The sequence below is a fragment of the Physeter macrocephalus genome, chromosome 19 (genome assembly GCF_002837175.3).
Source record: "Physeter macrocephalus isolate SW-GA chromosome 19, ASM283717v5, whole genome shotgun sequence".
NCBI classification, from domain to species: Eukaryota; Metazoa; Chordata; class Mammalia; order Artiodactyla; family Physeteridae; genus Physeter; species Physeter macrocephalus.
The window spans coordinates 9331509-9343959 of NC_041232.1; the positions used below are offsets into that span (position 1 = coordinate 9331509).

The window sequence follows — 12451 nt, forward strand, 5'->3', positions numbered from 1 at the left end:
AAAGTGAAAGAAACGAGGCAGCCAGGTCTTTTTTGTTGTGTTTTAGAGATATAAAATCTCTAGTAACAGGATTGGTGCTTTTAATTTTGTTTTTCACTTTGATCAGAAGACTTAAAAATGAATCAAGATTTAAAAGTTGAAAAATTCTAGGCTTTGCAGTCTTTTTGAAAAGTCACTCAGATTTGTAACTATTTTCATTGAAATCTTTACTGGATTTCTTCAATTTTAACAAATGAGCTCTATAATCAGTCGTATTACATATTACCACTTGGCATGTACTGTTTATGGAGTCAGATCTCAGTGGTTATACCTAGTAGGGCCATTAAGATAGACTTTCTTTTCGAGCTGCAGTGTTGGTACAGGGAATCTGGGATATTTGTTGGTGATGCTGTTCCCTTTCTCCATGAATGAGTGCTTTTTTGGTGGGCTCATTTCTTCTGTTGTTCATCAGAACAAAAGTTTTGATGTTTGGGCATTTCATATCCTGAACTAATAGAACACTTCTCATTTTTAGGTCCTAACATTTGGCTAGAGTACGGCCAGTACTCAGTCGGCGGGATTGGTCAGAAAGGTGGCCTTGAGAAAGTCCGCTCTGTGTTTGAAAGGGCCCTCTCGTCCGTTGGGTTACACATGACCAAGGGACTCGCCATCTGGGAGGCTTATCGGGAGTTCGAAAGTGCCATCGTGGAAGCTGCCCGGGTGAGTGACCAGTGCTTGCCTTGGCCACCCAGGGCTGTCTTCGTAAGTGATCTTGGAGAAACATAGTTAACAAAATGGTCTTCGCCTGTCACTTGGTGGGCAGTAAATAAAATCACGAGTCTTTGTAGAGTAGCAGGAATGTCTTCTTTGACTGAAAAACTGATGACCGTACAATTTTTTCCTGATATTTAAACATACTACTGTTTTAGTTACTGGTTTCAGGTGAGAGTACAAGGATAACGAAGTCATTCCAAAAAGAGATTTTATATGTGTGTGTGTATACATATATATGTGTACGTATGTATATATATATCATGTCCCATAGTAACTGAGAGATTTGATCCCATCATCATTACGTTTTTTAGACTAGACTATGATTTATAGAATCTTACAGTCCCCTCCCTAGTGTCTCTTTTCCACTCTGTGTGTGACCACAAAGTTGTTGTTGCTACACCATGGAGCCCTCTCCTTAAGTTAGATCACTGTGGTTAAAGTAGCCCAGTCCCGTCTTGATTGTGGCCCTGTCGAGAAATGTGCAGTGGTGGTCTCCCCCTACCCGGACTAAGGCGTTGGGCCTGAGCCTCTGGCTGACACGTGCGGCTGTCTCGAGTGTCAGTCGTGACCCCGCGTGGAGTCTGCTCCCACGCTCCCCTCGGTGTTCATGCACTTTCCGGCCACTGTACTTGTACTCTTGCCCTCCCTTCAGCTGGGAGTCTGTTTTCCTCTCTTGCCAGCTCCAGAGAGCCTGTAGGAGCATCCCCCGTGCCAGCTCCTCCAGGAGCCTTTCCTTGATTCCCTCCCTCATAACGACAAACTCAGCCCTGAAAACCAGCTTGAAGCAAGCCGCCACCCTTTTATATTTGTGATGCTTCGCTTTTGTGATGCTTATGCTGTATCTCCTTGTAGTCATTTGGGTACATTTCTTAGATTCCTTCTTGCTTTTCCCTCATAAACACTTGCTAGGGAAAACATTGACTTTGGGCCTCGTGCAGCATTTGGCACAATACCTCGTGTATGAGAGGTCCTATGAATTTTTTTAGTGTGAACTAAAGATGTGCTGAAATATTTTTTGAAGTAGGAAGAACCAGAGTTTGTCATTTACTACGAATTTGCTTCTTTAGCCCATAGCTGGCTTCCTTTCCCCTTTTGACCGGGAACAAACCTTTGATTCACAGCTGGAGAAAGTCCACAGTCTCTTCCGGCGACAGTTGGCGATCCCACTCTACGGTAAGAGAAAGTGACCCATCCATAGCCAGTCCTTCGTCGTTCTTAGAACGCTTTGGAGCATGTCACGTGATTAGGCCTTTGCCAGCATCTCGTGAGGCGAGCGTGGCTGGTGTTCGTATTCTCATTGGAGAGTATCACTGTGGACAAGGCCCTGGGGAAAAACGTATCTTGAATTGTTCATGCTCGAGGGTTATGAGGGGCAGGGGCAGGACTAGAAGCAGACTTCCTGACCCCTAGTTTCCTGTGTTAAGACATTGTCAGGGAGGCAGAGAGAGGGTCTCTGAAAGAAATAGGGAAACTGGCCCCCTGTGTTTTCTGGGGGAACTTTATTGAGTAAGAGCTCCATTATGAGCATTTTCTCTTCCGAAGTAACCTCCATAACAGCGTGGGGCTTGTATGTGGGCTAGTATCCTCCTCCTGTGGAGGTGAGCTGGTGGTCCGGGAACACCGTCGATTGGAAGTGTTCCTATCTGAATTTCTTGGGGCTTGGGAAGGAGTCTCCTTTTGTGTGAACATATTTTGGCAAGCAAAGCCTTTGAGCTTGAACATGAGCAGCGCTGGGAGGACTTCTGAGCGTGGGAAGAATTGGGTGCTGCCATCTTGTTTGTTCCCCAGGTGTGGTTATGCGTTGCACACCCTCAGAACCTCTGGCCAACTTTACTTGAGCCCAGGTCTTATTTCTTTTTACTTTCTGGTTTATTTGGATTGGATTTGACAAATTATGAAGTGGCTCTCCAGTCAGATCCTTGGGTGACAGGCAGAAAAGGCTAGAGCTGAGCTGGCTTCTATGTCTCATCTCACATACCGGTGTGAGGCAGTACAGCATGGTGAGCAGAGCATGAACTTGAGCCAGACTGCCTGGGTTCAAAGCCTTATTCTCCTGTTAGCTGTGGCCAGTTGATGTAACCCTCTGCTTATGTTTCCGGAGCTGCAAAGTGGGAATCATGGTAGAACCTCCCTTGTAGAATGGTGAGGATCGAATGAGGTAATGGATGTGAAGTGTTAGAACATAGGGAGCAGTAGGTAAGTGTGGTTAGAGCGTTGCTATTAGTTTCATTTACTCTGATTGATTAACTAGGTGGTAGGGCTGCCCAGGATGGTGCTTTGAGACAGAGTCTAAGACCAAGTCAGAGCTCAGCAGAAGAGCTCAGGATTCCATCAGTAAGAGCCCTGTGGCCACAGATGTGGGAGAGGCCGGTGGCACCTGAGTCTCAGGGTTTATCCTGTGTTTGAGTTGATAAAACCCAATGGCAAGACCCATGGGGCTGAATCCATCTCTCAATAGATATGGAGGCAACGTTTGCAGAGTATGAAGAATGGTCAGAAGACCCCATACCAGAGTCAGTAATTCAGAACTATAACAAAGCACTACAGCAGTTGGAGAAATATAAACCCTATGAAGAAGCACTGGTAAGTGTTGGTCTCCTTTACAGTAAACGTCTCTCTACATACTTTTCCCTAATTGATAGTTGCAAGTAAAACAGTATCTTTAACATTTGTTTTATTGTGAAATATACTATAGAGTGTATAAATGTGTACATTCAGTTTACATCCTAATAATAAAGTGAACATCCATGTACCCACCACCCAGGTTAAGAAATAGAGCATTGCCAGTACCTTAGAAGTCTCCTATGTGCCCCTCTCCGATTGCCTCCTCTTCCCTCTCCCGAGAGGTAATCACTTTCCTGACTTTTGTGATAATCATTCCCTTGCTTTTCTTTATAGTTTTACAACCTATGAATGTATCCTTAATTAATATATGGTTTAATTTTGCTTGTTTTTGAACTTTTATATAATGGAATCATGCTGTATATTTTCTTTCATTCAACCTGTTTTTTGGGTTTTACTCATGTTGATAAGTATAGTTATAGTCCATTTGTTTTCACTGCTGTAAAGTTGTCTGTGTGTAAACAATTTATTTATCCGTGTTCTTAGGTGGTTGGGTTGTTTCCAGTGTTTTGCTAGGAGTAGTAGTGCTGCTCTGACCGTTCTTGGACGTATCTCTTGGTACACATGAAAAAGAGTTTCATTCCGTAACGTCAGAATGGAATTGCTGGGTCCTAGGGTGATGCTGAACTGTTCCAGGCTATCAGTTGCTACTCGCGCCTGCAGTCTCTGAGAGTTCTCATTGCTCTGCCAACCTGGGGTATTGACATACTTAAATTTTAGGCAATCTGATGGATCTGAAATTATAGTTTTAATTTGCACTTCCCTCATAACTAATGACGTTGAGCATCTTTTCACACCTATTGGCCATTCAGATTTCCTTAAAAAAATTTTTTTTTGAAGTACCTGTTAAAGTCTTTGGCTCATTTTTCTTTTGGTTTGTCTTTTTTCTAATTGATTTGTAGGAGTCCTGGGTCTTAATCCATACTTTTGGTTGTATGTATTACAGTTTTTTCCTCCCAAGTTTGTGGTTTGTCTTTTCCTTTTTTTTTTAGTAGCATCTTTTGATGGCCAATTCTTAATTTTAATCTAATTGGATTTGTCATTCTTTCTCTTAGGGTTTGTGCTTAATAAATCTCTCCATACTCCGAGGTCACTAATATACTTAGTTCTGTTTTACTTCTGAAAGTTTATAGTTTTGTCGTTCATCTTTAGGTTTTCTTCTGGAATGGATCTTCGGGTATGGTCTGAGGCAGGGTCCAGTTTCATTTTTCCATACGGAGAAACAGTTGTTTCAGTGCTGACTTTGATGATTCCATCCACCCTCACTCATATGCTGCCCCACGTCTGTCATGGATTAGCGTTCCGTTTCTGTTTGGGTCTATTTCTGGGCTCTCTGTTCTGCCCCACTGGTTTACATTACACTGTCATAATGACGATAGTTTTATAAATTAAGTTTTGATCTTTGGTAGCATGAGTCCCATCCATGTTGTTCTCCTTCAAGAGGGTCCTGGCGTTCTTTAGCTCTTAATACTTCCATTAAATTGAGAATCAGCTTTTCAAGTTCTATTTAAAAAACAAAAAAATTGTTGATTTTTTTTTTTTTTTTCCCCTACACTGCACCACATGCAGGGTCTTAGTTCCCTGACCGGGGATCGAACCCGGGCCCTTGGCAGTGAGAGCATGGAGTTCTAACCACTGGACTGCCAGGGAATTCCCTTGAATTTTTGATTGGAATTGCATTGAATCTGTAGATCAATTTGGGGAAGAATTTATATCTTTATTGAATCTTCCAGTCTGTGAACATGGTATAGACCTCTGCTATTTAAGTCTTGTCTATAAAGTTTTATACATTTATCCAGTGTCTTGAACACATTTTTAGATGTATTTCTAAGTGTTTTTTTTTTTTGATGCTAATATAAATGGTATCTTTTTTTTTTTTTTTTTTTTTTTTTTTTTTTTTTTTGTGGTACGCGGGCCTCTCACTGTTGTGGCCTCTCCCGATGTGGAGCACAGGTTCCAGACGCGCAGGCTCAGCGGCCATGGCTCACGGGCCCAGCCGCTCCGCGGCATGTGGGATCTTCCCGGACCGGGGCACGAACCCATGTCCCCTGCATCGGCAGGCAGACTCTCAACCACTGCGCCACCATGGAAGCCCTAAAATGCAATTTTTTTAGTATTAATTTTTTAATCAAACTTGCTCAATCCTTATTAATAATTTATAGATTTGGGGAGATTTTATGTGTTGACAGTACACACAATATTATTTGTAAATGGCATTTATTCCCCTTTCTTGGTCTTAGAATACTTTTATTTAACTTCATTTACCACCCCTCAGACTTAAGCTTTGTTTTCCTGTATTTCTTGTCTTTTAGTTGACCCACAAGGCATCGGTTATTAATGCTGCATTTTGCAGTTCCAGTTTGTTTACATTTACTGCATGTATTTCCCATTTTCTTTGCTCTTTCTTCTCACATCATAGATCTTTCACCTGGAATCACTTTTCTTTTGCTTAAAGTCTGCCCTTTAGCATCTCCTGCACTGGATATTTGCTTGTAACAGATTTTCTCAGTTTTTGTTTGTTTTAAAACGTCCTTACTTTGCTCTCCTTGAGAGTTAATTTCTCAGGATATAGAATTCTAGGCTGACAGTTCTCTTCTCTCGGCAGTTAAATATATCTTTTTGTCTTCCGGCTTCTGTTGTGCTGCTAAGTCAGCTGTCTAACTCTTGCTTCTTGGAAGGAAGTCCTTGTTTGTTCTCTGGCCAATTTTAAGATCTCATTGGTTTGGTTTGATGTCTCTGGCAATTTCATTGCAGTAGGTCCAGATGTGGATTTTTTTGTATTTATCCTGCTTGAGGTTTGTTGGGCTTCTTGGCTCTGTTTTTGGTATCTTTCATGGCCTGGTGAGTGAGAACACAGGCTCTGAGAGATGGGCTGCCTCAAGTTTGAATTTTAGTTCTGGGCTAGTACTTAGCCTCCTTGTGACTCAAGTTGCCTCGAATGTAAGAAGGGTATAGAAATGATATAGCTGCTTCCTACAATCGTTGTAAAGATCAAATTCTTTAAATTTATTTATTTATTTATTTTATTTTTGGCTGTGTTGGGTCTTTGTTGCTGCACGCGGCCTTTCTCTAGTTGTGGCGAGCGGGGGCTACTCTTCCTTGCAGTGTGTGGGCTTTTCATCGTGGTGGCTTCTCTTGTTGCGGAGCACAGGCTCCAGGCACGTGGGCTTCAGTAGTTGTGGCTTGCGGGCTCTAGAGCACAGGCTCAATAGTTGTGGTGCATGGGATTAGTTGCTCCACGGCATGTGGGATCTTCCCGGACCAGGGCTCGAACCCATGTCCCCTGTATTGGCAGGCGGATTCTTAACCACTGTGCCACCAGGGAAGTCCCAAGATCAAATTCTTAATATTATCTCTTAAACTGGCAAAAGCTCAACCTTCCCTTAGCTTAACCACCTTCACTTAGATTTTGTTTGCAGTATTTCTTGTTTCTTGGCCAGTTTGTTGTGGATTTGCAAGAAGCTTTTTTAAAAAAAATATTTAGTCTGGTATTTTCAGTTGTTTTCAGTGGCACAGTGTGTCTGGGTAACTGATTTTGTCATTATTAGTAGGAACTGAGTCTCTCCAATATCATCTTTCTAAGTTCAGAGCTTGCGTGCTCTCTCTCTGGTCTGCATGTGCTCCCTCTCCCTTTTTCACATGTAAATGATTGGTATTTAGTTGCATTTCACAAAGCTTCATTCATGAAATCCTCAGGCAGCTGAATTTGTTTTGACCATCAGCAGAGTGTGGCTGAGGAGAAAACAAGTTGAATAAGAGGATTTTGTTTAAAAAGAATTTTAATTGTATGTCCTTGGATCAGTAAACGTTGAGCATAGCCTCCTCCATCTCCTGCATGTACCTGTACTCTGGCAGGAGCTGGTATTTGGAGTGACAAGTCTGAAATAGCACAGGGCACCAAGTAACTCTGGTATGGTTGCATTCACCCCACTCAGTAGGCCAAGAAAGTGATATCTGTTTTGAAAGGATGGTTAGCAGTGGTCGTTGGCAAAGGTGTTTCTCTTTCATTCAGTTCCTGATTGATGGGAGATTTAAATTCCCTGTGGTCTAGGGATGGAGTTTTAAAAGGGTTTATGGAGCCTTTGTAACTATTGCCATGAAGAGGCACTTTGGATTCACTTTCTGCTCATCAATTTATAGACGTGATATGCAGAGGTTCTGAGAGTGGGGATTGGTGATTCTTATCTTGGTGTGGCCATTCTCACCAAGATTTACTACGGAGCTGTGTGTGCTTTCTGACAGTGTCACATAGCTCATTCCAATTTCATTGCCATTCTCCTTTGCCCCAGTTGCAAGCCGAAGCACCCAGGCTGGCTGAATATCAAGCATACATCGATTTTGAGATGAAAATTGGAGACCCCGCCCGCATTCAGTTGATCTTTGAGCGCGCTCTGGTCGAGAACTGCCTTGTCCCAGACTTATGGATCCGTTACAGTCAGTACCTAGTAAGATAACCTACCTGTTCTAATCTCACTTTATTTTTTACCAATTTAGGTTCCATTTAAAGAAAGTCAGAAAGAGTGCCCGTAGTTAGCTGCATGCTGCTCTTCTCTGCTTGATCACTAAGGAAGTCTCCTGGTGTTTTAAGTTATTTTAAACTGATAACTGTAAAAACATTTTGGCATGGCCTTACTATTGAGGACTTTATAACAGATTAATTTTTCTTTTAACTTCTTAGCATGGAAAAATGTAAATACATAAATGTAGACAGATTAGTAAAATGAAACTGCAGTTAACCATCACCCAGCTTCAACACTTAACTAATGGCACTAGTCTAGTTTCATCTGTAATCTTACTAGGTTCCTTACCTATTTTCCTCCCTTCCATGTTATTTTGAAGCAGATCCAGAAATCACATTTTGATGGTAAATATTTCGATGTGTACGTGTAACAGATTTGAATCGGGATCTAAACAAGATCCATACATTAGGATTGGCTGATGTCTCTTAAAGCTCTTTGATCTGTAGGTTCCCCTCTCCACCTCTCTCCTCTTTTCCCGCAAAACCCCTTGTGATTGTTTTGTTGAAGAAACCAGTCATATTAAGGAAATGTCTTTTGTTGGTTGTGCTGGGAATGTCTCATGGATGGTGAAGTCTTAACAATAAAATGTTCTCTCCTGACCCTGGCATTCTTTATCATAGGATCGGCAGCTGAAAGTAAAGGATTTGGTTTTATCTGTACACAGTCGTGCTGTTAGAAACTGCCCGTGGACAGTTGCCCTGTGGAGTCGGTACCTCTTGGCCATGGAGAGACATGGAGTTGATCATCGAGTGATTTCGGGTGCGGATGTTTTTGTGGGAAGACTTCTAAGCTTTTTGTCCCGAGTCAGAAACATTGAGCTGTGACAAAAGTCATTAAATCAGCGTTCCCCAGGCGGTTACTTTGGGATATTGGGTATTAGTGACAAGAAGGGCTCTGAGTGGGAGATACGAAGTAGTTGTATTTTTGACTTATTAGAACTTTTTAACGTCTTAATATTCATTGTGATTTTCCAGGGGGTCATGGTCTTTTCTCCAACTTACTTGACCTGGAGCACTTTAATGCAGGGCACCTTGTGGGATGTGCCCTTTCTAGAACACAGTTTGTACACCACTGTAGTAGCCTTTCTTTTGAACATTTCTCTGTAGCTCATTTCACTTTGTTGCATCCCATTATTACTATTACTATTTAAGCCATATGGAATTTTATAGTCAGTAGCAGTTTTTATAATCATCTTGATAACTTCTTTTTGAATTGGCAACAAATCCTGGCTTTTTCTTCGACTCCAGTGACCTTCGAGAAAGCTCTGAGTGCTGGCTTCATTCAGGCCACTGATTATGTGGAGATTTGGCAGGCGTACCTTGATTACCTGAGGAGAAGGGTCGATTTCAAACAAGGTATTGAAGTTTATGTGTTTCCTATCAGAACTGAGCTTTTCCTTAACATGTGTTTTGGTAGGATGTCCCAGTTGCCCAAATATCTCATGATGGGGCAAGTGATATTGGTAACTTTTTTTTTTCCTCAGAAATTTTAGCTATTTCCGTTTGTAACGAATCATGCCGTTTATTGTAAAGGGAGAGAGTAATGGTTCTTACGGTTTACACTGGCTCCTGCCAACTTCTTTAGTCTCATTTCTCCCTTCTCTCCCTTCTGTGTATCCTAAATAGTTCTTTACATGGGACTGCTCTGTTCCTTTTAAATCATTGAACCTCCATGGGATCCCCTGCCTTCCTCTCGCCTCCTTCAAAAAAGAAAAAAAAAAAAAAAAAAAAAAAAGAGCGACCAGAACCACATGCCCCCCACCCCTAATTGGTGCTTGCTTCCTCATGCAGGGGGCTTTTAGCCATTCTGCCGGCTCGGGGAGACCCCCTCTGCTGTGGTCCCACACATGGCGCCCTTGTCACCTTTGTCCTCGTACTGTCTGTGATGTGCTGTCTTCCTGTATCTGCCTCCCCCCACTGTGTGATGAGGGCAGGGACTGGCAGTTTTATTTCCATGTCCCCAGCATGATGCCAGGGAGCTTCAGGGTAGGATTGAAAAGAACAAACAAGACGTGGCATGTGGTTTCCTCGAGCCGAACCTCTCTGCACTTTCTCACAGACTCCAGTAAAGAGCTGGAGGAGCTGCGGTCTGCGTTCGCCCGCGCCTTGGAGTACCTGAAGCAGGAGGTGGAGGAGCGTAAGTAGGGCCCCCTCCCACCTTGTCCGCTTGTGCTTCCTGTTCTGGTCGGTGTACCTTTTTAGTCAGAGGCGATTTGCCTCTCAATTACTTTCTGATTTCGTCTACTTCTGTTCTTCAAGGTTTCAGTGAGAGTGGAGATCCAAGCTGCCTGATCATGCAGAACTGGGCTCGGATTGAGGTAAATGTTTTTGACACATTGTCAGTTCATTCCCCTTTGAGGGACCTTTGTCCGATAATGTGACCGAAGCTGAGTCGGGATCCCAGGTGATGGTCTAGGCCCTGTAAGGATTCATGTTTATTTCCTTGCTCGGCACACATTCGTTTCTATCTTAGGGAGAATGCTAGCTCCCAGCTCGAAGTTGCACAGCAGCTGTCTGAATGCCAGGCACTGACTTGTGTGTTACTTCTTCCCTTCCCGCGCTGTGCCCCATTGATGAGCACGTTCCCAGGATGAGCAGTTTGCCAGGCCTTCCACTCTGTGCCGGGGGATGAGATAAACCCTGTCCCTGTGCTAGTAAGGCTTTAATCTAGTGTGGAAGACAGACAGTTTCACAAATAATCAGAGGATATAATGAGTTGAATGTTATTGCTGAACCAAGGACCCCAAGGTGAGTAAGATGTGAACCCTCCCCTTAATCAGCTCGTAGGATTGTAAAATTCTAATGTAAGATGTGAACCCTCCCCTTAATCAGCTCGTAGGATTGTAAAATTCTAATGTTTTCTCCTCTGGGGGAGAGTCAGGTATGAGGTAGTTGGTGGATGGGATGGTTGTGTTGAGACCACGTTAACGATGCAGCAACTGCGGCTCAGAAGTTAAGAGCCGGCATCTGCTCCTCGATCCATCTTTCTTTCTCTGCCTTGCCCTTCAAATAAAACACAGTTAAGCTTGTTAAAAATAAAAAACGCCTGGCCAGTACTGTCCTGAGTGCCTGTGGGCTCCCAAGTGTGGTTCTCGAGGTGAACATGGGCAGACAGCCTGAGGCTTGTCGCTGCAAAAAGGCTGACATGCTTGGGCCGGGCTTTTATCATGGGGGCTGGCCCGGGAATGTCCAGGGAGTTAAGTAACGCTGATAGTTTTGGGGTGAGTTTTGGGGTGGGAGGTTTTTAGCCATGTGCGTCTGAAGTGTGTTTTGTAACGAGTGTCACCATCATAAGGTCTGAGTCCTCTCCTAACGCGTGCAGGCTCGACTGTGCAATAACATGCAGAAAGCCCGGGAGCTCTGGGACAGCATCATGACCAAAGGGAACGCCAAGTATGCCAACATGTGGCTTGAGTATTACAACCTGGAAAGGTAACCGGCTGGGGTTGGGGGCGGTGCTTGTCAGGTGTGGCCCGCAGTGCCCCCTGCCTTCTGCAGCCTGGGCCGTTCCTGGCAGTGCACTGCTTCTCTTTATCATCCTGTCTCTCCTCGGTGGCGGGGGTTTCTGGGGTAGGGCTGTAGAGAACCAAAGATAATATTCTGTGCCTAGGCTCTCATAGCCATGTGTTACTTTTTTTTTTTTTTTTTAACATCTTTACTGGAGTACAATTCATTACTTTCAGTTTATTTTGGTTTGTTTTGATTTTTGGACATGAATGTTTTATTTGACTTTCGGGGGAGCTGTTTATTTTTTATATTTGCTTTGTCTATAAAAGTAGGAAATACTAAAAAGCAGAGAGGAAAAAACCCAAGTATTTTTGCAGTGACAGGCCCACATACAACCACCATTAGTTAATGGTTTGGGTATGTTCTTTGAGACTTCTCTATGCTTAAATTTTTAAGAAATGATGATGCAGTTATAGTATACATTTTCTAAACCTCTAAAATTATTTTAAATAATGTTTATAACATGGAGAAGGTATAAAGAATATGACCAGCTTTTAAATTCAGTATATCTTGGACATTGCATGTCTATAAATACATCTTTTTTCTGTTCTGAACATTTTGTTTTTTTTACCCCCGATTTAAAAAACAGTATGTGCTCAAGTTAAAATTGAACATTTAAAAAAAATGTGAGATAGAAAGTGAAAGTCTTAAAATCCTTCCCCAGAGAAGATCACTGTTAAAGCTTCTTGAATATTCCTCTAGATCAGCGGTTCTCAAATGTTTTGGTCTCAGGACCCCCTTTACACTCTTAAAATTTGAGGACTCCCTCAAAAGCTTCTGTTTATATGTGAGGTATATTTATTAATATTTACCATGTTAGGAAATTAAACAAATTAAAAAATATTTTTATTCATTTAAAATTCACAATAAATTCATTACATTTAACATTTTTATGAGAAACGACTGCTTTCCAAACTCCAAAATAATGCAGTGAGAACGTGGGGTGGTTTTATACTTTTGTAAATATCTTTAGTCTGGCTCAGTAGCAGACAGCTCGATTCTCATGTCTGCTTCTGCGTCCCCTCTGTTGTGACGTTTTCATTGAAGAAG

The 12451-nt window shown here is 42.5% G+C and overlaps 1 protein-coding gene across 2 annotated transcripts in view; it reads left to right on the forward strand.

The window, feature by feature from the left end:
* SART3 (spliceosome associated factor 3, U4/U6 recycling protein) overlaps positions 1 to 12451 on the forward strand; it is a 32763-nt gene that overhangs the window by 11536 nt on the left and 8776 nt on the right. The window contains exons 4-12 of one of the 2 annotated variants that reach the window (XM_007117657.4): positions 515 to 699; positions 1821 to 1926; positions 3212 to 3336; positions 7665 to 7820; positions 8516 to 8654; positions 9143 to 9250; positions 9954 to 10031; positions 10154 to 10212; positions 11217 to 11326. In XM_007117657.4, coding sequence (XP_007117719.3) covers positions 515 to 699; positions 1821 to 1926; positions 3212 to 3336; positions 7665 to 7820; positions 8516 to 8654; positions 9143 to 9250; positions 9954 to 10031; positions 10154 to 10212; positions 11217 to 11326 — 1066 coding nt within the window. The remainder of the gene's footprint in view (positions 1 to 514; positions 700 to 1820; positions 1927 to 3211; positions 3337 to 7664; positions 7821 to 8515; positions 8655 to 9142; positions 9251 to 9953; positions 10032 to 10153; positions 10213 to 11216; positions 11327 to 12451) is intronic. The other variant, XM_007117658.3, reaches the window with a different exon arrangement.